This window comes from Sceloporus occidentalis, unplaced genomic scaffold (genome assembly GCF_023333645.1).
Source record: "Sceloporus occidentalis isolate IW3139 unplaced genomic scaffold, rSceOcc1.0.p SCAF_166, whole genome shotgun sequence".
NCBI classification, from domain to species: Eukaryota; Metazoa; Chordata; class Lepidosauria; order Squamata; family Phrynosomatidae; genus Sceloporus; species Sceloporus occidentalis.
In genome coordinates, this window is record NW_028317146.1 from 1,779,994 (window position 1) to 1,806,957 (window position 26,964).

The 26,964-nt window shown below is 36.5% G+C and overlaps 1 protein-coding gene across 1 annotated transcript in view; it reads left to right on the forward strand.

The window, feature by feature from the left end:
- Positions 1 to 6,743: 6,743 nt before the first annotated feature.
- The window catches only part of LOC149279448 (putative ATP-dependent DNA helicase HFM1), a 40,328-nt gene continuing 20,107 nt past the window's right edge, over positions 6,744 to 26,964 (forward strand). The window contains exons 1-23 of the mRNA XM_089501219.1: positions 6,744 to 6,814; positions 6,987 to 7,096; positions 8,114 to 8,375; positions 10,256 to 10,500; positions 10,956 to 10,997; positions 12,076 to 12,146; positions 12,571 to 12,703; positions 13,453 to 13,604; positions 14,197 to 14,274; positions 14,922 to 15,083; positions 16,129 to 16,329; positions 16,413 to 16,501; positions 17,440 to 17,483; positions 17,570 to 17,671; positions 17,979 to 18,124; positions 18,359 to 18,453; positions 19,757 to 19,890; positions 21,118 to 21,165; positions 21,585 to 21,665; positions 21,764 to 21,855; positions 23,170 to 23,276; positions 23,612 to 23,659; positions 25,799 to 25,896. Coding sequence (XP_089357345.1) covers positions 6,744 to 6,814; positions 6,987 to 7,096; positions 8,114 to 8,375; positions 10,256 to 10,500; positions 10,956 to 10,997; positions 12,076 to 12,146; positions 12,571 to 12,703; positions 13,453 to 13,604; positions 14,197 to 14,274; positions 14,922 to 15,083; positions 16,129 to 16,329; positions 16,413 to 16,501; positions 17,440 to 17,483; positions 17,570 to 17,671; positions 17,979 to 18,124; positions 18,359 to 18,453; positions 19,757 to 19,890; positions 21,118 to 21,165; positions 21,585 to 21,665; positions 21,764 to 21,855; positions 23,170 to 23,276; positions 23,612 to 23,659; positions 25,799 to 25,896 — 2,611 coding nt within the window. The remainder of the gene's footprint in view (positions 6,815 to 6,986; positions 7,097 to 8,113; positions 8,376 to 10,255; positions 10,501 to 10,955; positions 10,998 to 12,075; positions 12,147 to 12,570; positions 12,704 to 13,452; positions 13,605 to 14,196; positions 14,275 to 14,921; positions 15,084 to 16,128; positions 16,330 to 16,412; positions 16,502 to 17,439; positions 17,484 to 17,569; positions 17,672 to 17,978; positions 18,125 to 18,358; positions 18,454 to 19,756; positions 19,891 to 21,117; positions 21,166 to 21,584; positions 21,666 to 21,763; positions 21,856 to 23,169; positions 23,277 to 23,611; positions 23,660 to 25,798; positions 25,897 to 26,964) is intronic.

Below are 26,964 nucleotides of genomic sequence, written 5' to 3' on the forward strand. Positions count from 1 at the left end.
TGGCAATGCCTAGTTGCAGTGAGTTGATACAATGTTAGCCAACACAACATAATCTCGCTGCTCTGGGCTTTGAACATGCGTTGCGTTATATCTTAAATGCAGGTTTCCATTTAACTTCAGGTTAAAACAAATTCTTTAAACAAAAAAATGTGCTGCAGAATACTAGAATTAACATGAAAACCCCATCATGTACATTAGCAGTCTATCATGCAGCAGTATTTTAATTGCATTATACTTCAAATAAAATGCTAAAACTTAACATTTACCTCATAGCAAATAAAATTGGTACAGTCAAGTGCATGACAGAAAGCAGGTTTTTCATTTTGTCTTTTTTTGTGTATGCTTGTAAAAAATTCCCATTCCGAATCAAGTTGCCTATGGCAATTTTACTCTGCATGGAACATCTGTTTTAAAATAAAGAGGCTTTTAAATTTAAGGTGACAATGCTAATAGAAATATTTTTTCAGGCAATTGCGCCTTCATATTTCTGGCCTCTTCTGACTCACACACCAAAAACACATTAAATATACAACACCACATTAAATATACAGCACACAGACTCTTAACAGCTCCAAGACAGTTTAATTTTTGATTTCCCCCAAGTCCAACACCTGATCTACCATATGCTTTGATTTTTGTAGCTTCAAAAGATTATATGCCAGTCCCTGAGAACGAATAGTTTGGAATGAGGTGACTGATGATTTGCATTACTGGGTTTTAGTTTATAATGCACTATACAACTAGATACTAAATTATATGTGAGCATAGAAAATACGAATACTTCAACAAAACAGATATACTCACTATAATTAAGTGAATGTTACGGTTCTTTCCAAAAAACCCCCCATAGTTTTCTGCTAAAAATAACACAATAATCCTGTGGTATACTAATTTAGATCATGGTAACTAATATACATGTATTAGAAAATCTCTGCCATTTAGATCAACCTTCTGAATTATATATCACAGGATTTGTGGAACTACTGTCACTTCCTTAAGGTATGCCTGATATTTTGTAGAAGCAGGAATCATAAAAAGGAGCAGTAATAAGGATGAGATTGGAAAGTGCTCTATATTGAAGTCACACTCATATGTAGTTTAATGCATATGATACCTACATGGTCCCTTTTAATTTTCAGTTTTCCAAATGCATGGAGGGATTCTACAGAACTCTACAGAAGAGTACTTTAATATGCATTCTTCTTCAGAAGGGCTGTCATGACACTAAACTGTGCCTTTAAGAGATTACAGTTAAAGAGCAATCAATATACTCTAGCAAATATATGGAGTTCCTACGCTCATTTACGAGGGCCCCTCTGTAATTTAACAGAAATAACCACAAGCTACCTAAGTTTATAGTAGGAACATAGAGGATTATTAAAAGTGATTGAAAAGGGGGATACATTTAATATAAGCATAAAACAATTAACTGTCTGAATACTGGGTGGTACTAGAAATAATGCCGTTAGATAATTTGTAAAATAGCGATGGGGACATGGTTTGTCTCAAGGAAGTCAGTTGAAAATCTTATTGTATTCTGAAAATATTAGGAAATCCTTAGTAAATATGTACTTCAGACGAGAAACAAGCAGAAATTGGTTTGTTACTGGACTGTGGTGGACATAACATTTTTTGGCTTTTTAGGTGAAATGGGTTGAATTGGGAGGCATTTGATGGCTAAATGTTTGTCCAATTAATTGCTGCTGTTTGCATCCAAGATCAAAACAGTTTTCAGAGAGTTAATTGTTAATAAAAGAAGATGGAGCATGTACTATACACATAGGATAACAGTATGTAACTAAAAGCATATTTTAATTGTAAACACAATTTGCAGTTCCAGTTTCTGAATTGGTCATCTTATAAACGGTAAGTCGAAAACTCTTTATTACTATGTGTTGAACGTACCACTAGGTGGCCTTCTAATCCAGTGTATTCCTAACTTGGTGTAAACATCCATGCAAAGCAGTGAGTAAAACTACTGAAGGGAACAGTGCAAAGTCCTTTTTTCTAAAAAAACCAAATCTTTATTTTTACATTTTTTATATGTCAAAAAGAGAGAACAATGTTAGTGTTCTAAATGTACAGATACATAAACATATCTCCGTCTGCTGCCATGCTACTATTTTAGTAATAATAGTAAGAACAATAATAAAAATCAAAATAATAACAACTGCTTCCAATATACTGACATGTAGAAAGTACAAGACCACCAATCCCATATGTTTCCTACCAGATTTGTGTGGGTGCATTAGTCAACCAGGGGACCCAAACAGTTTGAAAGGCTTTAGTGGTGGAATGGACCACCTCTGTCACCAAGCCTACATGCAAGTCACCAGACAACAATAAAATTAAATATGATAGAGGTAAATTATGGAACACCAATGTACCCAAACTCCCTCCTGGAATCAAATCTGCTACCATTTCAACCACTGGTCCCAAATTTTATGAAAGGATTGCTAAGTATCATGAACCTGGGCAGTCAGTCTATCCATTTCTATTACCTCCAATATCTTTCTCCTAATTACCGGGATCGAAGGGACATCCGGTGTTTTCTATTTCTCAGCTATTGCTCTCCCGGCTGCTAAAGCAATTCGGGAAACCAGTTTGTTCTCATGGTTCATGAGAGGGGGGGTCGGTCTAGATAAAAGGTATAGCCATGGATCTAATGGGATTCGCTTCTTCAGAACTCTCATGATCAGAGAATTTAACTCTACACACAGATCAAACACTTTTGGACATGACCACCAGACATGTTTATAGGAGCCAGTTTGATTACATTGGTTCCAACACATATCATTAGTCTTTAGCGCCATATGGTATATGGTACAGCCGTACTGGTGGCAAATACCATCTGCGAAGGGTTTTAGATGAAGGTTGCCCGTGGTTGATGCAGATGGAAACACCGGCTGTGGCACACCAGATCTCCTACCACTCCTCTAATTCTAGAGTATCTCCAAGATCCCATTCCCACTTAGACATATAAGGAAGGCGTGAGCCACCCAAGAGGGCTAATTCATTATATAAAATAGAAATTTGTGATTTACCCCCAGGCGGGAATAAGCACGAGCGCTCGATAAGGGTAAGCGGGGCAGTTCCTAATCTAACCTCCCTTTTTGCAAAGTCCTTTCTAAACACCGACTACGTAGAACATTTCTCTACAATAGCCATTGCAAGATGAAGCCTATCTTACCTGGCTTAATTTTGATGATGGCAGTCAGTGTGGTTTCATACAGCATTTTCTTTACAATTTAATATTTAGTACTTTAGTCAAATCCAGCTTTTATTCATGTCTTTCATTTTTTAATATAACATTCTCTATCAACCTACATTAAAACCTACCTGATAATGCATAGGCCCATTGCAGTCACAACATATTTTTCTAAAGTAATGAGATATTTAATAACACGAAATAGATTATTATGGTATTCACTAAAGGGACACATACCAACAATGAACTTTAATTATTTTCTTCCTTCACCTGCAAGTTTGTGGATGGATTCAACAGAACCCTCCTATGCATTTACCGCTTTCCCTGAGCCTCAGCCCATAGGCTAAGAGGGACTGCGTTTGGCTGAGGGGTTAGCCACCGCACATGCAAGCAATGCTCACTGCCAACCAGGCTGTTTAACCCCACATACATACACAGAAAGCGCTTTCATAGATTTCAGTGGAATCCCTTTTCTGTCACTTGCTGTTTAAAGCAGTCAAAAGTGTTGCAAATGGCAGTCCTTGGAGTGGTTGAAGCTGCAGCTTTAGAGCGTGGACATTGATGAGCTCCAGTTTCAGTTCACTTGCTTTGAAAAGCAACGACCATGAAAGACGAACCAGTATTTAAACATAAAAGTGCTGGGGAAAAAACTCAGGGACTGGTTCAAGTGTTGCTGCAATGATCCGCACACGTCTTTTTCACACTGCAAAATCATCTCTTTCACATTGTAAAATATGGAAATGGCTAAAAATTACATATAGAAACTTGGTGCCCTCATATTGTGAAGTCAAGGACATTAAAAAGCAATAAGATACTGAAACTACTAGTTTATAGAAGCCTGAGTGATATCAAGGTGTGTTTACCTTGATATCAGGTGGAAACAAAATATATTTCATGAATACAGTGCGTGTATTAATTGTAGACCCTGCTTAACTTTGTTGAACAATACTAACTATACATATAAACCTAAATAGTGGTGGGAGAAGAGAAATAGCCCACAAATAACACTTATGATTATTATTAGGTTTTATATATATTAAAAAATTGGGGAGATACTAAGTTTAAAGGGACCGTCCAGCGATAATACATATCATAGTGGATTGATCCATTTGAATTTTTGTGATGTCCCCTTTGGGGCTCTGCAGAATCCCCCCATATACATTTGCCCCTTCCTCTGTTATTGATATGCTTATACAACTAACTTTTATGTATCAAAGTAATGATTTATTCCAAATGTATGTTGTCTTAATGACTTTAAGGTGTTACACCATCTGAAAATTAAACGTGTGACAACTTTCTGTAAATTTCAGTTACTTAAAATTTCTGTTGAACTAATAACTGGCATATGATGTGAACGTGATAACCGTGAACACAACAGCCTCCTATTGTGAGCGAGTTTCTGAATGTGTCAAAAAACTTGGAAGAGAGAGATTTTCTGTGAAAGAAAATGACGCATGGTGTGTAGTGAAATTGAAAAAGTATAAAACTTGCCTGAAAACTTGTTTCAAAATTATAATAATGCTTATTTTTTCATGATTGTATTATGCTTAATTAAATGTTGCTTGGTGACATAGTTTGTTGCTCGTTAAAGCTTAATGCTGGAAGCCTTTTTCTCACTGGTTCCCCCTCAATCTGTAATATCTGCAGGCTCTAAGTGAGCCTTCTGTTAATTTCAATTGGAATATCCTGTTCATAAACACTTGGTGTGTAGTAAGAGATGGATCCAAATTCAGTATGCAATAAAAGCTAGCAAGTATCCCTTTTAAATCACATCTGGATTTTATTTACATTGTATAAGAATCTGTAGAATTAAAACCATAATATCATATGGACTAAACACATACGTGTCGAATCACACTGTAGGTATGCATTCTGAAATGGTACCAAGCCTCGGGTTCAAGCAATACAATTTTGGGAGTCAAAAATACCAGGATGTTGAAATTTGTTCACCTGTAATTTAACAGTAATAGGTTTTAGGTGTCACAGAATTCATGCATTACCGACACCTTTCACCTAAACAGAATAAACAAAATGAAGACATTAGGTTGTATATATTTATATAATATATATGTGTCTAAACATGTATTTTGTATGTTTCTGTGGGTTATTAAAGGAATTAAAACAATGTTAAAAACTGTACATTTGGGCTCTTTGTGGCTGGGGCAAAAGGTAAAGACTGGATATAAAACAATTTGGTTACAATACTGGGCTCTTTTTGTTAAAAGTGAGGGTTTGATAAAGTGTATGAACCTGTGTACTCTGCTGTAGCTAGGACTTGTATATAACTGTCCAGATATAGTCCAGGCATGGTACACATTGGGACTACAAGGTATAATGGGATAGACTGGTTGTTATTCACTACTTGGACAACTATATTTGTACTGTCGGCATTTAGCTTTTCACATATATACGAAGGACGTTCAAAATGTTTCCGCACTTTTATATTTTCATTGGAAACGGTGAAGGCGGGAGGAGTAGTAATTGGTCGTGTCTTAGCATGTCATGTGACTAGTTTTGTATGGCAAGCCGGCGGCCCTTGCAGTTTAGTATAAGAGTTTTCACCCTGGGGTGAAGATGGCTGTAAAACTTTTAAATTGCACTATAGAGGAACAGTGTTCTGTCATACGTCTTTTGTGGGCAGAAGGTGTGCCGGGAGCGCACATTCATCTTCGCATGTGTGCTCGGTGTAGGTATAAAGTTCTCTCTCGTAGAGTTATCTATGAGTGGAGTTAAAAGTTGGAAAATGGCCGTACTGGTGTGAAGTATACAGAGCGCTCCAGAGGTCCAGCTACAGCCACAACCACAAGGAATGAAGAAAGAACCCTGGAACTGATTCACAAAAATGACAGTTGAAGAGGTTGCAGGAAAGCTGAGTGTGAGGGTTGGATCTGCCCTGATTCAAGTGGGCGCCTGAGCAGCTGACAGAGGAGCATAAGCGCAAGCGCTTAGACTTTGTAAAGTTGATGTTGACCGTCTTCTGGGAAAATGTTGGTATGACGTTGGGAAAATTGCATCGCATAGGAAGGTGATGTAGGAAAATGATGTCATTTGTTTTGTTTTGAAACTTTTTGAATGTCCCTTGTATAATACAAAAATAAAATAAAACCTTTATAACCAACATAATAAGATGAACACAGGGCTGCTACATAAAGTATGTGATATGAATCACAGTTTAGAAAAGTGAGTCCAACTGAACTAATCACTATGAAGTACGAATGCAAACATGCATAGAACATGCTTAAGCGTTAATATCATATATGGAAATATGATAACAAAGACCTCCCGGTTTAAGCATCATGTTGACACCCTCCTTTGGTGTTGGGATGAATTAAATGTAAGAAGTATTTCACAATCCATGTCATGTACAGTTGTGATACATAGTACCGATGTTATTTTGTCTGAAGCCTAGATTCCCACTCACACATAACACCCACCATGGTAAAAAGCATTTTTAGCAGCAAGTGTTACATGGTACAGCGTACGGTGGTGTCAATAACTCTAATTTCCGTTTTCTTTATATAGTGATTTACTAAATATGGAGGAATCTGATGAATGTGGATTTTCGCTCACGGGTTTGTTCTTTGAAGGACCAACTGCAGATAAAGTGTAAGATAACAGTCTTTACTATTGAATAGACTATGTGATATATATTGTATTATGTTTTTACACACAATACTGGAAATGAATATAAGCTATTTTTAGGCTTCCTGATTATGTAAATATGACAAAGTATGTGTTTTTATCATTTGTAATGCAATATGCTTCGTTTCAATAATAGATCAGGAGATCAGACACTTAAAGGTTGGCTTCATGCGCAAGCTCCTTGCATTGCAGAAATTCCACCTACTCAAGATCTTCAAGATGAACTAAAAAGTGCAAAATCAACAGGTAACTTAAAAATGTGTTTTCAAGAATGTGTTAAGCAATGTATTGTACCTTGGAGGGAGAAAACAGAATTACGAGACGAGCTTGAGTTGAGTTTCCATTATGCATTTTATATCATTTTGTTAATATTTATTTGTAAATAAAAAAAAATAAACATAATTAAACATAAATCTGCTAACGGTATTTGTAGTTCTGCTCATGTGGCGTTTGCTAGAGTTGGGATTCTAATGCTAAATAAGTGAAAGAGCCATTGGTTTTGAGACTTACTAGTTAAATCCAAGGGGAAAAAGTTGTGGTTGTCAAAAGCCCAATCAAGGTGATATCCTAGTCATTTAATTGTCTTTACCCTTCCCCTATACCCAGGCGTGGTCTCCCACCCCTACTATGATCCCCACCTATAACCGCCATCCCCTCATCTCTAATACCGCAGACATAAGCACTATTTCCCTCAAACACAACTCTCCTTTCATCTTCTCCATCACAGACTCAGAAATCCCTTTATTCAGCCCTACTCAAGTGGACGGATCATTATTGCATCATTGTACGTTAAGAGGGTTATTCTTTCATGTGTTCTTCTCTCACCCTTTGTAGAAAAAGGGAAAGCGATATAGGGAGAAACTTTAATGAAAAGACCATACCATCTGTGCTATGCCACTTATTTATCAATAGGATGTCATTGGTCATGCGACAGCTTACATAGATAAAGCTGCTGTCATCATTATGGTATATATGCACAGGCCAGGGATGCTACAGACATATCTTGCATAGCTAAAAATATTTGTATGTTAAATTGCTGTTCGTAATTTCATTGTTTAGAGTGAAACACGGAAATAACATGCTTTAGAGTAATTGTTGATTCTGTGAGATTTTCACCTTCCAGGCAGATGGCACACAAGCCTGCAAATAAAATATGTAGCACTATTCTGATAAACCTGACACCCCACATTTTATTTTGGATACTTTTGTAATTGATTTGAATGTAAGTTAATATTATTTCTTGTTTATCTTTGTTATTTGAAGCAATGCTAATGAAACCAAAAAAGTTTATCCCTCCATTTAAGAAAACAAATGCTGAAAACCAGTCTCCAGTGACATATGCCTCCCAATGTGAAATTAATTTGAGCACAGACACAGGAAATACAAGTTCAGGGAAAGTGTCATTAGCATTTCCCTTGTGTTCACATGTTGATGATGAGGTTCAAAATACGGATTCTCAACAGATTTCGTTACAAAGCAAATTACAGGCAACCAAAAATGACAATACAAGCAAGTTCAGAAAAAGGTAATAGAGCTGTTATAGGATTGATATTATATTTTACTGTTTACTCATATTTACAAACTATATGTTGAAATAAATATCTTGTAAGTTCTTTTTAGTTGTCTAGAATTCAGGTTTCACTCTTTATTGCATATTCATCATAAAATAATGTATGTAATAATCCATTTTGTTATGAAAAATTTGCCAATTAGATATAGTGTCAGGCATACTTATGTTGCAAAAAGCTTACATGCCCCTGCTGTGTTACACTGAACCACTCACATGACAATGGGGGTGCATCTTTGCTAAACAGGAGCAGGGAAATCTGAGCATGCGCTCTCTCTTCCACTCATTGTCGTTTCCTATTCCAATCGTGGATCCACTCAAAGGGCAGAGGCACAGCTCTTATAATTCCACTAGGTCATTATGAATTTTGAATTTCCCCTAGTGCCCCATGTGTAGCCATTTACAGAATATACAGCCAACGCTAATTTGCAGGTCACTGGCTGATTTAAGAACTGGGAAACTTGGAGCATTTATTGTAGCAGGCAAAGGTATTTCTCCAAACATCATGAGCATGTTCTATATTGTTTTTAAAACCTATTATTGCCCACTTGCTATGGTAATTGCAGTTCATATAAAGCACAACATTCCAATATACTCGGAATGTCAATTTCAAAAGAGGAATGAGAACTTCAAATAATTGTACATAGTTAATTCTGTTGAAAAAGACTGAAATCTACCACAACCAATGTTCCATCTAATTTTTCTTAGTTGCCGTGCGCAGAACATTTCTCTTGTGCAAACATTTTCACAGAGCAAAAATTTTGTGCGCACAATATCCGCGCTGCATAAAGTTTAAAAAAAAATAATTTTTTTCTTTTTTGGGGAAAAACTGTTGTGCGCACAATTTTTGGACGTGTGCGCCCTCTTAAAAAGGTGTGTGCGTGCGCACAAGCGCACAGCTTAGAGGGAACACTGACCACAACCCATATTAGTTGATCCAGAATAAGACAAAAAACCCACTGAGACAGTAATGTCATCTCAAAGGAAAAAAAGTCGTTCTTCACTCCAAGGCAGTCAAGCCTGGATCAACATTACTTAATCTACTTTTAATCATGTAACCTAGTATGCGTTTAATGCCTACAAAAACATCCAAAGATTTTTTAATCTATTGATTGAATTGGCAAAAACGACTTCTGATGGCAGTCTATTCTTCCAATCTAAAGGGATGCCCGCATGTTGTCTTCTAAGGTACAATTTATAAAGGGATCCCCAAAAAGATCTTTGTATTGAGTGGCGAATTTATGTTCTGATCTCTGAAACCTTTTCCCCTTTTAAAACATGAAAATATAATTTGCATTTTTATTTTTCTCACCCAAGTGCATAACTTTAACCTTTATCTATTTTAAAACACTTCTCTCAGTTAACTGCCCATTCTCCCATTTTGTCTAAATCCCCTTGCAGAGAAATGACATCCTGCTTAGAGTTTATTACTTAACATCATTTTGTGTCATCTTTAACAATTGCGACGTTGCTTCCAGTGCCTTCTTAGAAGTCATTGGTAAATTAAAAAGAATAGGCCCAAGAACAGAACCCTGAGGCACTCCATTTAAGACCTCTGTCCAGCTGGAAAACACGCCATTAACAATCACCCTCCAATATGCCTTTAATTTACTTTGTAACCTATAGTGTTTGGTATCCAAAGCCTTTGAAAAATCTAGGTACGTTACATTCACTGAATTACCTTTGTCTACGTTTTTTGTAACATTTAGATTGATCTTGGCAGATAAAAGTGGCTTATTCTAAACTGTGAACTTTTTAATGAAACTCAAACAGATGTTCAAAAAAGCTTAAAGTCACAATACAACTATAATACCAATATTAACATATTCTCTTTTTAGCTTGTTTAAAAAATACAATTACGCAAATGAAGATGGACTTGTAGCAACAGAAAACACTATTTCTTCTGTCCCTGGGAAGCACATAGAAACAGATGGAAACTTACTGCAAATAAACCACGACGTGAACTATTCTCAAACTTCTGAGCTCTATATTCAAAAGGATGGTGGTGGTTCTCTTCAGTTTGGTGCTGCAGATAAAGAAACATTTCCCTTTCCCACATCTTTAACAGTTCTTAGTACAAAAGGTGTTTTTTTTAAATAATTGTTTGATGTTGTGATTTACTTAAAATATGTTACTTTGAACCTGATATAGAGATACTCTGAAACTCTATTACCATCATAGTTAAAGGTCAGTCCTAGTGATTAAGAAGCTGTGGTACAGAGATACTGAGCTGCTCACTGGCTTTGTAATGTTCCAGCCGTCAGAAGATGCTGTAAGAGGCCACATTCAAGATTATATGTTTGGAGTTTTTACTGGAGGCCGTAGTTAAAGCTAAACAGTGAACTTTTTGGCTTAGTGGCCCTTGGTGTGGTGAGGAAGAGCTGGAGCTATGTTGATTAGGTAGTCTGTAATACTGTGAAAACTTTCTTTACCTGTATTTGATGTCAGGTATCAACATGACCATTTCGGTATCTGAGTGTGTATACTTTATCATTCCGAACATGAGAAAACATTGAAATATTTTTCTTTTGTCTACAGATGAGCCAAAATATGGAATTTTAAGGCCCGTCACAGAAATTCGTATCCTTTTCTTCCACCCCAATGCAATGGGAATCCTGGCATATTTTTTTTTTTAATACATTCAATGTTTAGTATATTTCAGTATCAAGAATGGACGTCACCTTTAAAAATTAATACCTACCCAAAATTGAGTAAAGTATTTTAAAGAGCAAAACAGCTAATACATATGACAATGTCAATCTGGAAACAGTGTTCTTTCCTGTTTTTTTGCACCCTACATTTTAGCAAATCTAAGGTATTTCAGCTACGCTATCCTATATCTCACATTACAGTTCAGTATATTTAATAAACCTATTTAGTTTAGAGATTAAGCCATTTTATGTGTACAGTGTGAAAGCAGCCATCTTAGTTTCCTGCTTGCGTTTTCCGCATCATTTTCCTCCCCATTAAGTTATCTTAACGGTCTATTGGCCAGTCTATTGGCCAGTCTATTGGCCAGTCTATTGGCCCTATACATGAACCCAATTATCAAAAATAATGGTCCGACTAGAATTCGTCTGGCCCTGGGGCCTTGTCTACCTAATCAGCCAGCGGGGTCTCAGCCATCACAAACGAATAAAAACATTTTTATCTGCATTCTCTCTGTCCTCAGTGACCAAATTTCCCAAAGGACCAACCTTTTCTGCCTTATGAATATGACTAAAAAGCATTTTTAGTCATATGTTACTCGGTTTATTCCTTTGGCTTTCCATTCATGTGTAATCTTGTGCTGCCAGCCCGACCTCTGGATTGTGTTTGAATTTGCATCTTGATACCCTTTTTGATGCCGCACCTTGGACTAGCTCCTGCGTTATGACTGCAGATGTAAATGGCATATGGCATAGGTGGGAATTACCTTTGCATCTAGACTCTAGCCCATTCAGGTAACCTTTTTCTGAGGATGGCATTTATTTGATATGCTATTAGTTTTGCCACGGATCTCGGCTTCCTTGAGTTAACCTTTCAAATTAAGTATCTCCAAAAGTGTTACATTTGACATTAGACACAGTAGCCAACAGTGCACAATATTGGTATGTAAAAACGTCCCTGGTGTTTTTAATGACATTTCATGAGTGATTTCCTTAAATTAAGAAACAAGCTAAACAATTTAGGAATATCTTCAAAGAATTTCCTTATTTTAATTATATACAATCTAAAGCCATAGATGATGTAAGTAATTTCCCACTTGGTAATTTGCGTAACAGATGATGGACATATTGTTTAAATTGCAAATATAGTTTAATTAGGGAGAAGAACGGCCGTGATACATTATAATGATTTTTTTTATAATTGTTCCCTGAATGTATGAGTTTCAAGAATTTAATTATTGCCATAGTCAAAGAGGATAGTTAGGATAACTGCAATGTAAAATTAACACTTGTGTGTACTTGCAGGTAGAGATATAAATCCTGTGTACTTTTTTTTTTTAAATTTCTACTAAAATCTTAAAATTAATGCCAAAACCGTGTAAAGATAGGGAAACTTCATATTTTAGAGACTCACGGATGTGTCAGTCTGTTGAGAAACATCACCAGGTACAAATATTGTTGTAAATATCATCTTGATAACAAATGATTTGAAAAATATGTTATAGCTTCTTTACACAGATAAAAACTTCGTAATTTGTGCTCCAACCGGATCTGGGAAGACAGTGATATTTGAACTAGCAATTACTAGATTATTAATGGAAGCACCAATGCCTTGGATGAATATAAAAATTGTATACAGTAAGTTGCAACGGGGACATGCATATTATGAAAAAGTTATACATGACTATATTACATTAACAACAATTTCTACAAAGTACCTGCGACTCAAGTTCTTTGTCATTCAGTTTGCTATTCCACAGTTTATTTTTACTCCTCCTCTCTCAATGGATACATTTTTAATACACATACTTTTTGTTTATTCGTTGCTACTTGAAGAATTTAGTCTTCCTATGATAAGTCAATATATTTGCAAGGTTATGGAAATGTCGGTCTTTTCTCACTGATTTTGTGAACTTTTACATACCACATCATCATGCTAGCTGTTTAAAGTTTCCTTTGCACTTAGAGTCCAATAGCTTTCAAATGCATCAATCTTCTGCTTGGATATGATAGTTCTTGCATTCTAAAATTCAAACAAAAGCACACACAGGACTTCACCATTTTCATAGCCTTTATGATTTAATTGGAATATTATAGCAAATGTTACTTACTTGCCAAGATTTGTCAAAGTTAGGACACGCCAAGACACTCTGGCTTTTCCTACCTGTTTCAGTGGAAAAGTGCAAAGTTTATATTGACGTTTAACAGGCACTGTACATGCACAGTTTTCCACAACACACAGAATCAGGACATTTCATAGGATAGACAGAAATATCGGTTTGCTTGGGGTGGGGGGCTATTTCTGTTTCTAAACGGAAAATATGACAATATTTGATTGCTTGATAGAAAGAAGTAACAGAAATATGTTTGTCATCCTTATGGCTTAGTGGCACCCATCAAAGCTTTATGCAGTCAACGATTTGATGAATGGAAAGAAAAATTTGGACCTATTGGGCTTACTTGCAAAGAGCTCACTGGAGACACTCAAATGGATGATCTTTTTGAGATTCAGCATGCCCAGATTATCGTAACAACACCTGTAAGTTGGTCACACCACTACAGTAACATACAGAATATTTAACTACATTCTGTAGTTTTAGTATACTGGTATGCAAGGTCCTCTCATCTGAATAAAACTGCTAAATTATGAGTATTACACTTAAGATGTTGACTTTACCAAAATCAAGGAGATCATAGGTCAAATATGAACAACCCACAAAGCAGATAAACATTTGCCAGCCACCTTGCAATATTTATAATTATTACTCAAACTCATTTATGTTTTCTTCCCTGCTGGTTCTGTCAGTTTTTGTGGGATACATAGAAGGGATGTACCTTCAGAACAGCTAATGAATGGCTTATGCTAGTGTTGCCTCCTTTGGCTTCTTATATTAGTTTAATTAAAGTAAATTGTCTCCTTCTTTTAACCCAAGTATCCCCAAAGCAACATTTATGGGGAACAAACAAACAACATATACATTAATGGTTAAATGATACATGAAGACTAAAAGAATTACATTTTCACATTTATAATACCGGTAATTTTAACTGTTGCACATTACTGTGAAAAGTCTGCAAATATGTGTCTGCATTGGACCAATGAATCAATAAAACCCTGGTGTCTTCTCTAGGAAAAATGGGATAGCATGACTAGAAAATGGAGAGATAATTCTTTGGTTCAGCTTGTCCGCCTCTTTCTTATTGATGAGGTAATACAATTATTATTATTATTATTATTTATTGTTTTATATAGCGCCATCAAATTCCGTAGCGCTGTGCAATGGGTAGACAAGACATAACAAGTAGTATGTAACAATTTGACTTACAGAGACAACAGGTGAGGAGGGCCCTGCTACAATGGATATTCAAATGTGTTTCATTTGCATTCTATGTGTTTGTGCGCTTCAAAAGCAGACAGAATAGGGATAGCCAATAAGTAGCTCTTTGGAAATGAGCTAGGTATTGGCAAGCTGTGTGCCAGATTTAATAGCAACGGCTAAAATTTAAATGAAGGTCCATTCTTTCTTATAATACAAAACGCATTTGGACTCCCATCCCGTGGTATATAACTGGTTGTTGAGAAAGTATGGTTCCCCTAGTATGTGGTTGTATAGTGAGTAGTTTCCCTTTCTTCTCCATCAGCTGTTTTAATGGGCTATATTAAATATGTTGGACTTCAGTTGTATTGCAGTCGCAGTTAAAAAAATATGTGGGTACTATTGCATCTGTTTTTTTCAGGTTTTGAAACACTAAAATATAGGAAATAGGATTGAAACTGATGCTGCAAGCTTAGCAGAAATGGAGTATTACATACATCTTAGTGTGTGTTTTACAATATATGTCTGTATGTTCACAGGTGCACACATTAAAGGATGAAAGCAGAGGAGCCACACTTGAAGTTGTAGTCAGTAGAATGAAAACAATGCAGTCTACACTTTCACGCATTACCAGAGAATCAGACATACCAGTGCCTATGCGATTTGTGTCGGTTTCAGCAACAATTCCCAATGCTGAAGATGTATGTGTGTTGTCTATCATAGTTATAATAGATATTGCAATATTTTTCTCACAGCTTAAACCTTTCTACCATTGTTTAGAAATAAAGGGTATAGGGAAGGGGTGTCCAGGTTTTTTCTGCAGTGGGCCACTTTATCAGAAATGTATGCGTGCGTGGGCCGCACTCATTTTTCACTGAGAGAAAATATGGCCATTTAGCTTTATAATGCATATGCATACAGTGTTAATTTGGCGATAATGAAAAAAGCAGTGGACAAACAATTTTTTGATAAACTTTTATATGTCATTCTATCAATACTAAATTACTTAAAAAGTAAAATAAAGTCAGTCCACAAACCATTTAAAACAAGTTTAGCCAAATAAAACTGCACAAGGCTGGATTTAAGATGGCTGACGCATACTGAGTTGATCAGGGCCCGGATTAAGAGCATCATGGGCATGGCACTGAGGATTTTGGTGGCCATTTTATGGAAATAAATAAAATAGACAGAGTCTTAACTCCTCCGCATCCATGTGTACTGGATAAAGATGACATCAGAGCTCGGCAGATAATATAAGATGGAATCTTATTTGATGGGTTTGGGAGTAATCACATAAATCATCACACACATGACTTATTCCTACAGTAAGTGCCTAGAAACAGATGACCAAATACACACCAGGATAGTCTCTGCCACATCGACACACACACACACACACACCAGGACAGGCTCTGCCACCCAGACACACACACCAGGACACACACACACACACACCAGGACAGGCTCTGCCACACCGATACCCGAATCAGGATGGGTTAATCTACACAAATCTTAAAAAATGCTTTCCACACCGCTTTGTTGTTTGTGTGTTAGCCCCCTTGTGTATTGATGCACCAGAAGTGTTCTTCTATGTTGGTTTTAGTACTGAAAACGCACTTTAATTTGCTATGATGCTCTGCAACATGTAAATATGAAAAACAAACAAAAAATGTATTTTATACAATACAGATTGAAAGACTCCTATTAGTGTGGTAGAAATATACTTATATATATGTATTCCCTTAGATTGCAGAATGGCTGTCAGATGGAAAACATCCTGCTGTTTGTATGAAAATGGATGAAACTCACAGACCTGTCAAACTTCGCAAAGTAGTACTGGGCTTTCCTTGTAGCAGTAACCAAACGGAATTCAAATTTGACCTGACTCTTAACTACAAAGTGGCTGGGGTTATACAGACTTACTCAGAACAGAAGCCAACTCTTGTAGTAAATATTTTATTGCCTACTATAGAATTTTAATAATGTAGGTAATTTTAGGTTTTGGAAATAAAATAATTTTTGGTTTTTAGTTCTGTGCCACAAGGAAAGGAGTGCAACAGGGAGCCACTGTCCTTGCAAAAGATGCTAAATTTATCATGAACATCGAACATAAGCAGAGGTTTGTATCATTATCATTATTATTAATGTATTTATTTGAAAAACCTTTTCAGTGCTTTCTTCACTTAACCCTTTTAGAAAATAGCATCTTCCTTCTAAACATCTAAGCCCCAGGTACTTCATTGGTTGATGGCAGACAAGCCCCTTCTGGCGACCAATAAAGTGGCTCGTACAGACTTTTAAAATCCTGGTCCAACAACCTGGCCGGGTGACAGCTGGCCTCCCTGCTCCAACAGTTAAAGGTCCGTACAAGCGACGTACGGACTTTTAACTGTTGTAGCAGGGAGACCAGTAGTCTCTGCCGGCCACGTTGCACCAAGTTAACCCCTGACAATGAACTTACGGATTTCCGCTCCCGTTATCCACACAGCATCGCAGGGTTTAACAGGAGCAGAAATCCGTAGGTTCGCCGTCAGGAGTTAAAAAGGCCATGCGAGTGAGCCTATTGGTCGCCTGCAGGGTCCTCCTCTGGCATCGACCAATAGAGTCGTTCTCACGGCCCCTTAACCCCAGACGGCGAGCCTACAGAGTTCCACTTCTGTCAACCCCTGCAATGCTGCGTAGATAAGGTAGGCTAAATGGGGAAGGGACCAGGTAGATTAGTAGACAAAGACGAACACGAAGATTTTTCGTCTACATTTTGCCGCCGCCACTATTGTTTCTTCGTTTTCGGTTTGAACAACAAAAATGCACTATTCGTGTTCATTTTCATGTTTGCCCGAAAACAAATGCACAAGTCTAATAAACAGTACATGTAGGTTGGTACCAGCAGCGTAGGTCCAGGAGCGGTACACATAGCAGAGATACAAGGCAGGAGAAAATCAGCAATTATTTATGCAGAATTTAGTGGCATTTACTTTAATCAATTCTTGGAATCCGTAGTACCTTTGTTAAGAAAACAAATGATAATCAATGCAATCTTCTTTGTTATTCTTCCAGGCTTCAGAAGTCTGCTAATGCAATAAAAGATGCAAAGCTCAGAGGTATGTATGTTATTTCTAATTTTTCATTCAATACTATGTACTGAATAACGGATACATAGCATGAATGGCTACTGTTTCCATCACAGATCTTATGTTATATGGGATTGGATACCACCATGCTGGAGTTGATGTATCTGACAGAAAAATAATTGAAGCAGCATTCAGAGAAGGAGATCTACCTGTACTTTGTAAGAATAATATTTGTTAGAATATGTTTTAATGCAAATTTCAAAAGTTTTAAATAAAATAAAATAAGTTATTCATTATAATTTGAGCATTCAAATTGCACAGTCTTTGTTAAATAAAACTCAAGTTAGAGTGATTAATCTTAAATATCACTAAACTCGAATCTAGAAAAGCAGATTATCTACAACTTTGTTTTACTTATTACAGCCAAGGGGAATAAGGGAAATTTCCACCAGTGTATGTTTAGTGTTTGATAACAGCCTTATGAAACTATATATACTAAGATTTAAAATTCTTGCTTTTATATAGTCACTACCAGTACTTTGGCTATGGGAGTAAACCTACCAGCTCACTTAGTTGTCATAAAGTCAACAATGCATTATGCTTCAGGAATGTTCCAGGAATATAATGAGACAGATATTCTGCAAATGATAGGGAGAGCAGGAAGACCTCAGGTAAGCATATGCCTTGTAGAAGCATAGTGATATAATTTGACAAACATGTTTTTAAACATTGTTTTCATCTATTGATCTATCAACCTTAGAATTTTTGGATATCTTTTTACGTTTTGACATTTGAGAATTGCACTAGTAAAGGCAAAATAAAACAGTTTTGTTGTTTCTCTCGTTAAATGAGCAAGTGTTTGCCATTCATGTATACCTTACATTTTAATAAATACTTGTTCTTAGTTTGACACCACAGCTACAGCAGTTATCATGACAAGGCTAAACACAAGGGAAAAGTATGTTCACATGCTAGATGGAGCAGACACAATAGAAAGCAGGTCAGCTTTTTTTTTCTATTGCAGATGACTGTGCATGTAATGTAGGAATAAAGCTATAATTACTCAATTATTCTTAGTATATATTTAATATTTTTGTATACAGTAATACTAAAGAAATTATCCATAGAGAAGCAAAAAGTTTCAAGTTTTATCATGTCTACTTAATACAGAGTTAAAAACTGTTATGTATTAACCTCTTAAGGACCAGGCTGCTTTTTATTTTTTGTACCAGGCTGTTTTAACATTTTTGCGGTAGGTCCAGGCAAATGCTAATAACTCTTTCCATGCCACTTGCTCATAAAAATAAACTTTTTTTATATATTGTTGGGACATTTTTTTGAAGCATAGGAGGCTATCATTGTAAAGTTTGGTAGAGGAGGGATAATGGTCTGGGGCTGTTTTTCAGGATTGGGCCACTTAGTTCCAGTGAAGTTCCAGTAAAGGGTAATGTGAATGCTACAGCAAGATATATTAAACAATTGTGTGCTTCCAATTTTGTAACACCATGTTGGGGAAGCCCCTTTCCTGTTGTAGCATGACTGTGTCCCTGTATACAAAGCAAGGTCAATAAAGAAGTGGTTTTCCGTTTAGTGTGGGGGAACTCAAGTGGCCAACACAGAGCCCTGGCCTTAACCCCACTGAACAGCTTTGGGATGAATTGGAACAGTGATTGCAAACAACTCTGTCTCATCCAACATCAGTGCCTGACCACACAAATTCTCTTTTGGTCAAATGGGAACAAATTCCAACAGACAAAATCTTAGAAACCCTTCCCAGGAGAATGGAGGCTGTTATAGCTGCAAAAGGGGGTGTCAACTCCATATAAATGTCCATGGTTTTGGAATGAGATGCCCAACAAGCGCAAAAACATATCATGTCAGATATCCACATACTTTTGGTCATATAGTGTAATTTATCATTGACCCTCTGTTTTCTTTTCTTTTTTTTTTGTTTAATTAGCACACAATTCAAAGTTATTCACTGATTGATATCACCCTGCTTATCTAAGGAAATTCTAAAAAGATCATTCATGATTCTTAAGGGGGTTTATAAACTGTAGATTACCACCCTTTATACTGCAAATTACTCACATTTTGTACTCTTTCTTCTTTCAAGCTGTCCTAGTATTCATTGTAAACAAAAACATTTTTGAAACTACTTTTGAGCACCCTTTTTGAGCTTCACTCTTGTCATGTGGTTTAATTATAGTGATAATAAAATTATCGTATGTGTATTTCTGTGTTGTATCTATACAAGTGTTTATTTTGGTGCAGTTTCTCATATATCATCATTCTATCACCAGTCTGCATAGACATCTAGTGGAGCATCTGAATGCAGAAATAACACTGCATACTGTCACAGATGTTAATATTGCATTGGAGTGGATCCGATCTACTTTTCTGTACATCAGGGCTCTAAAAAACACCACTCATTATGGTATGTTTTTACATCTATGACACTTAAACAGAGAGAATACAAAAACAGCCCAATTTTTCTAAGGAAATAAAACTGTATTCTTAGAGGGACACTCCAGCTATCACAGGCACTTCAATGCATATGATACATGGCCACTTTAATTTTTTTTATTTAATCTTTTGCAAATGTTTGGGGGATTCTGCAGAATTCCCTCTATATGTATTTACGCCTTCCCCTAACCCCAAGCTATTATGCAGAGATCTCCTGACAAGTCATACACTTATCTCTAGTCAGTTCCAGTGTTGGCATGGCAAACGCTGTGCACTCACATTCCAGTCTTCCTTTTGTAATGGTGTCAGGGACGGTACGCTATCCCTTTCATTTTAGTTTTTCGCTCTTTTGTGTTCTGCAATAATTTGTGTACGGGCCCTTTTTAAAGATTTTATTTCCTTATTTTAAAAAATATCATTTATGGGGATAAAAATGCAATACATTAATTGTTGCTTAGTTTATTCACCATATAGAGGGAGAAATCCTCACTTTTAGCTGCTGAGGACTAATAAGATTTTCTATGAGTATCCATTCTTTCCAAATGCAAGAAAAAAAGCACTCTGACCTAGAACTAGCAGCATTTCTTCAGGTTGTGGTCCAACATTTATTGCCCATGATTGGAACCAGTCAGTGGAAGGAACACATTCCCATTAAAATCAGTAGGATCGCTTGCTGTACATACGCATGGTGCCCTAAGTGCATATGATGAGTGGTGTGCCCCTTTAATCCCTGGAAAGTATGTAGAGAAATGCAATCACTACAGTTTTATTGCAGAGTAAAACATTTAGTGCTAATTTTGGTTCAGTTATTGCAAATATTGTATTTGGTTTTTGAAAACTGCCTGTGAACATTCAAAATTGTATCTTACTGCATGCAAATGTATGCATTCTTTAAGTAATGAAACTTGAAAATGAGACTTCCATCTCATTTGAAGGGACGGTTTACTGCACCATGCAGCCTCATCAATGAAGATTGCATATTGAAGTACTTTGTATGTAGTTTTTATATACATTATTTCAAGTGAATGTAAAAGCCTTACCCTTAGGAGACTCTCCAGAGCTGCATCACACTGCCCCCTGCCCGATCCATTTTATGTGAAGCAGCACCATATCACATGTATTCCAGCATAGCATTATCATTCATACATTTATGCTAATGCATCTATAAATTGCTAAAATATTTTCTGTTATTTCTTAGGTTTTCCAGAAGGATTAGATAAAATGGGAATTGAAGCAAAGTTGCAAGGTTTGTAGACAGTTTGCTTCTAATCAGGGGTCTAATATATTTCAACAAAAGCTAACTTCCAAGAAGTTTTTTACTTACATTACTACATATGGCATTATTTTTGGTTAACAGCACAACAAGGAACAACTTACTAAATTCCATCTTCAAAGTAGAATATTAATGGAGTGATAGATTTCTTTTAAATATATGATTTAAATTGAATTTACAACATATGTTGGATACAAATCTGCTATATGAGAAAATCCTGGAAAATCTTATTTAGGGGATTTTAAAAGATTCCTGATTAACAGCTTAAAAACGTTGAATGAATGGTCAATTCTGTTTTCTACGATTTTTCAGTAATAAAAATAAGAATGGGATATATTGCTTGTATTTGTGCTTCCAAATTAACCGGAAAATATATTTTTTATTTGAAACAGAGCTTTGTTTAAAAAATCTAAATGATTTATCTTCCGTGGGTCTGATTAAAATGGATGAAGAAGTCAATTTTAAGCCAACAGGTATTACTTTGGCAATACAGCAGTTATGAAGTTTACCACATTTGATTTGAAATAAAAGGAATTATCAATGTTCTGATGCTCATACTTTCATTTTATAGAAACAGGGAAGCTGATGGCATCATACTACATTGCCTTTGACACAGCAAAATTATTTCATACAATTAGTGGAACTGAGACACTCTCAGAAATGGTGAGGATGTTTATAATGAAATAAAGATTTACCACTTCTTAATAAAATTTTGTCAGTCAATTACTTATGTACATGATAATAACTGCAAGCTGTTCCCTGGACATAGCATAGCCTTGAAATCTACTTAGTGCATCCTGCACCCAGTATGCCATCAGATAATTAATTAGATGAAATGCTCAATGATCAATTGATTAAAAAGTATTATTATAGTATCATTATTTGTTACTGCAAATAAAGAAAGCATAGAGCTATTATTTCAAGAAAAAATTATAATATGATAATATTGCAGGCTGACAGGAAAGGGAGTTTAATGAAAAGTAATTAGGTGTTTAGGAAAAGCTCTCTTCTTGATTCACCTGTGACACTGAACCTGAGCACAATAAGTATGCAATTCAATAAAACATTTCCAGCAGTATTTAACCCCTTAACAACCAGTTATGCATGAGGATACATCACAAAAACCGTGTCCCTGAGTACCAAGGATGTATCCCCGTACATTATGGGGTTTAGGCACCAGCAGAAGTAAATTCTCATTGGTCGCCATTACCTTCTATGGGGATTTACATTCTCAAACAGACATTGGGCATCTCCTGCTAGCAATGTCATCACTGACATCGCCAGGGAATATCCTTGATGCCGCAGGTCTCCTGCCACAGTAATTCACTGACTGATCACACAATGTATGCTGCAGCACTATGGCAGAGATGTCACTGGGCTGCACACCGCGATCAGAGGGCTCCACATTGGACTCCGCTGATTGCTGTAGGGGGGAACCCCACAGGGAATTCAATTGTTGTGCAGGGGGATTAGCCTGTGTCAAAGTGGCGCTAGTAAAATACAATTTACACCTACACCTAGTAAAAAGGTGTCAGTTATATATAGTTTTAAGTGGTGGTTTTAATTTTTGAAAAATGTGATGCACAAATTGTGATATTTGCCCTATAATGGCCAAGATATATGAAAATCTGGGACATACAAAATGCGTTAAAAATATATTCATATATTTTGGGTATTTTTTCAAATTGGCTCTAGCTGTGTACAATTTTTATACATGTAAAACTGTTAAAATGCAAAATAATGTCTTATATATACGATTATGATTTCAAAAGAAAGCCCTATTTTCTGAAAAAATATAATTTGTGCAGGTACACTAATTGAGAAAGACATAGTAAAAACATCAAAATTGCTCCTGTCCTTTAGTTAAAAACACTCTTCCTTAAGGGATTAATAAAGTTAACTTTGTTGTTATTATTGTTGTTATTATACATTTTTTTTTTAAATATTACGTACTTACTATATACAAATTCATTACAGGTTGCAATGTTATCAGCGTGCAAAGAGTTTGCAGATGTACAGCTGAGAACCAATGAAAAAAAAATATTGAACACTTTGAATAAAGACAAAAACAGAGTAACCATTAGGTAAGAAGGGACTTCAAGTGAAAGTCTAAGGGCAGAAATATAAATCATCAATCAGTGTTGGAGGTGTCTTATATATTCACAGAACTTACATGTGCAATAATAGTAAGAATAAAGGGTATGTTTCTGTAATGTCCAAGTGTCCCTGCTTTTGTAGAACAGCCCCTCTAAAGCTCACCTTTTAGTAGGATCACACTACAAGTAACTTTTTAGTAGTAAATGTACTGTTAGTCTGCATAAGTAAGCAGTGATCAACATGTTTCTTTTAATATTGATATAGTTGCATTGTGACAAAAAAAACCAATATTATTTCAATTTTATACATATATAACATTTAGGTACCCGATGGAAGGGAAAATAAAATCAAGAGAAATGAAAGTGAATTGGTAAGTATAATCTACAAATATATTATTAGTTTTATGTGGAGCTCAATCATTAAAAAAACGTTTTTCTCTATTGTCAAGAGGCCATTTGATCACCACATAAATCTTTTTATGGCTGCATTCAAGTATCCGGAATACAATTTGGTAGTTTTTTTTCTTGTAGTCTGAATTGCGGTTATGGGAATATTTCTATTCTTTTACCAGGGATTAGAGTAGTACAAGTATGCAAATCAAGCCATACTGTCAAACTATTTTGAATATGTAGTTAAATGGGAATTTAATTTTGATTTCTAGTATCAGAATAAAAAAAGTTTTAAACATTATTTTGCATAATATAATAACGCTGCATATTAGCCATTTGTATGTGTTCCAGCGCTATTTTCTTTGCTGAATCTACTGGATAAACACCCTGATTATCATACTGTCTTGGAGTAAACAATATAATGGTTCAGACACCAGCCTGATATTTTAACTAATGAAAGTCTATAGAGAAAAGGATTTCATTGTGCAAACATTAGTATTGCCCTAAAGAATCAGCTCAGTGCAGTGATCTACAATGTCACAAGACTGGCAACAATGACAATAAATGTAATAAATTACATTTATTGGGGAAAAATAAATAAAACCAGGTTTTTTCAATGTTAACTTGTTTTACTGTTTGCAGCACTGTAGTTTATGTTCATGGGGATTTTCTTTTCCGTGGAGCTACCCTTTTAAGCAAAATGTAGTTCTTTGAATATGTGACAATCATCCAGGTTTGGCCCGGAGAACTCCAGGAGAAGCGTGCTACTCCGGTTCTCCAGGTAACCCCCCCCCCCCCGAGTCCTCCTAGATCCTTACACTACCCAATCCCTACCCGTTTCCCCTTTAAATGGGGGTGTTTCCACTGACACTGCCAGGAACGCCCACTGACGTGGGCAGTCTTGGCCGCATCTCGCAAGGGTACCCCCCAACTTCCCAGGTATGGTTACTATTACAAGAGACTTACCATGAAAGCAACTTTATTTTTGTATATATTATTTATTATTGTATATAAGACTGTATTTGAAATTGTAGGTTTGGTAAATTCTCCTGTTATTGTCTCATGGGGCCCTTGAACTATTTTAGTAACACACATTAAAATAAATATGTGTTATCGTGGGGTGAAAAGACCTTGAAATATAAGACTTATTAACCCCAAAACGTTTAGGTGTTTGTGTAATGATATTATCGAAGCTTAGTAATCAACATACCTGGGAACTTTACAAAAATTTAGCATGGTTTTAAAAATGTATGAATTGATGGGGTAAATCGAAATGGCTGAGTTCAAATATATCCCAAAAATAGGACATGGGCACAGACTGACCAGATTCCAAGAAAATGCACACCTCGCAAGGTGGCCTTTTACCTCCCAAATAACCCGACAAACCCATGCATGGGGCGGATCACTGTACTCATATTGGGGGGTGTTTAACAGTGACATATACCAGGAGCAGTAAATTCATACCCAAAGTAAAATGTGTGTGAAAAAAGGCTGGGGTAAACTGAATAAGCCAGCTTCAAACATACCCCAAATAACACATGGGGCAGGATGACTAAATGTAAAAATTCCGATTTGAAAAACACACACTTCCCAAATGTGGCCTTTTAGCCCCCAAACAACCCAACAAACCCATGCATGGAGGGTATTGCTGTACTTAGGAGATGTTGTTGAACACATATTGTGGTGTTGTTTTGCTGTGGCATATACCAGGTGCTGTGAATTCATACCTAATGTAGAATGTGTGTAAAAAAAAAATACACAGAAAAAACTACTGCAAAGGTTGATAAAGGCTGTTGGTAAAATGTGTGCATGGAAAGAGTTAAAATACCAGCATTTGAAATACCCTGGGGTATCAAGTTTTCAAAAATATACGGTTCGATGGGGTAAATTGCATTGGCCAGCTTCAAAGATGTCCTAAAAACAACAGCATCTAAAGAAAGCTCTTCTTTGTGTGGGTTCAGTAAATAAGAAAGAAAATTACAGCTAAACACGAGCGCCACAGAAATGTTAAAAAAAAAACAATGTCACAAAGGGTACAAAAAATTTAAAGACATTGTCACAAAGTGGTTAAATAATGTATATGCATACAAAAAGTGTAATCATACGATTGATTCTTATAGCCTCATCCAAGCGCAACTTGGGTGTATTCCTGTTCAAGACTTTTCACTGACGCAAGATATGGCAAAGATTTTCAGGCATGGTGTAAGAGTGACAAAATGTATGTATTTTGGATTTGATCTTTCCTTCTCTTTTTAAAAATGAGCACAATGTGTTTATTCTGTGAATGTTAGCAGCTAGGAAAAAAGGTAATAATTACCCACTGACATGTGGGAGAAAGGGCATTTTGTCATTATCTGCCAAATGTCTTAAACAGATCACAGGCTAGTGGAGAAAAATTTGTATGTTAAATACCACATGGTTCAAAATAAGACTCAGCTAATAAGATCAAAGCTAAATACCGTATTTGCTCGATTATAAGACGACCCTGATTATAAGACGACCCCCCAAATCTGAATATTAATTTAGGAAAAATAGAAAAAGCCTGAATATAAGATGACCCTTTAGGAAAAAAGTTTTACCAGTAAATGTTAATTCATCTAAAACTTTTTTAATAAAAGCTATGATTGAGAAAAATATTTTGGTTTTATTTCCTTCTATTTTCCAACCTGCCCCCCAGTTATGCACATCTTCCCCAGAAACGCCTTATACCCCCTATATGCCACTGTGCCCCATGATATGCCTTTTAACCCTATATGCCACTGTGCCCCATGATATGCCTTTTGACCCCCTATGTGCCACTCTGCCTCCAGAAATGCCTTATACCCCTATATGCCACTCTGGCATTTAGAGGGTTAAAAGGCATATTATGGGGAAGAGTGGCATATGGGGAGGTTTAAGGCATTCAGGAGGCAGAGTGGCGTATAGAGGGTTACAAAGGCATTTCTGGAGGCAGAGTGGCATTAAGGGGGTTAAAAGGCATTTCACAGAGCACTCTGCCTCCAGAAATGCCTTATGCCCCCCATTTAACACTCCCCCGCCCCCCCCAACTTACCGGTGCTTCTGACTTACCTGTCATGTAGCCGGGGCAGCGTGTAGATCCCACGCACTTCCGCTGCAGCCGGAAGAAGGCGTGGCTAGCAGCGGGGGTTGTCTGCGTCCATCGCACAGACCTTCCCCAACTGTCAGAGATCAGAGTTCCCGGAACCCTGATCTCTGACAGCCGGGGAAGGTCTGCACGATGGACGCAGACAACCCCCGCTGCTAGCCACACCTCCTTCCTGCTGCA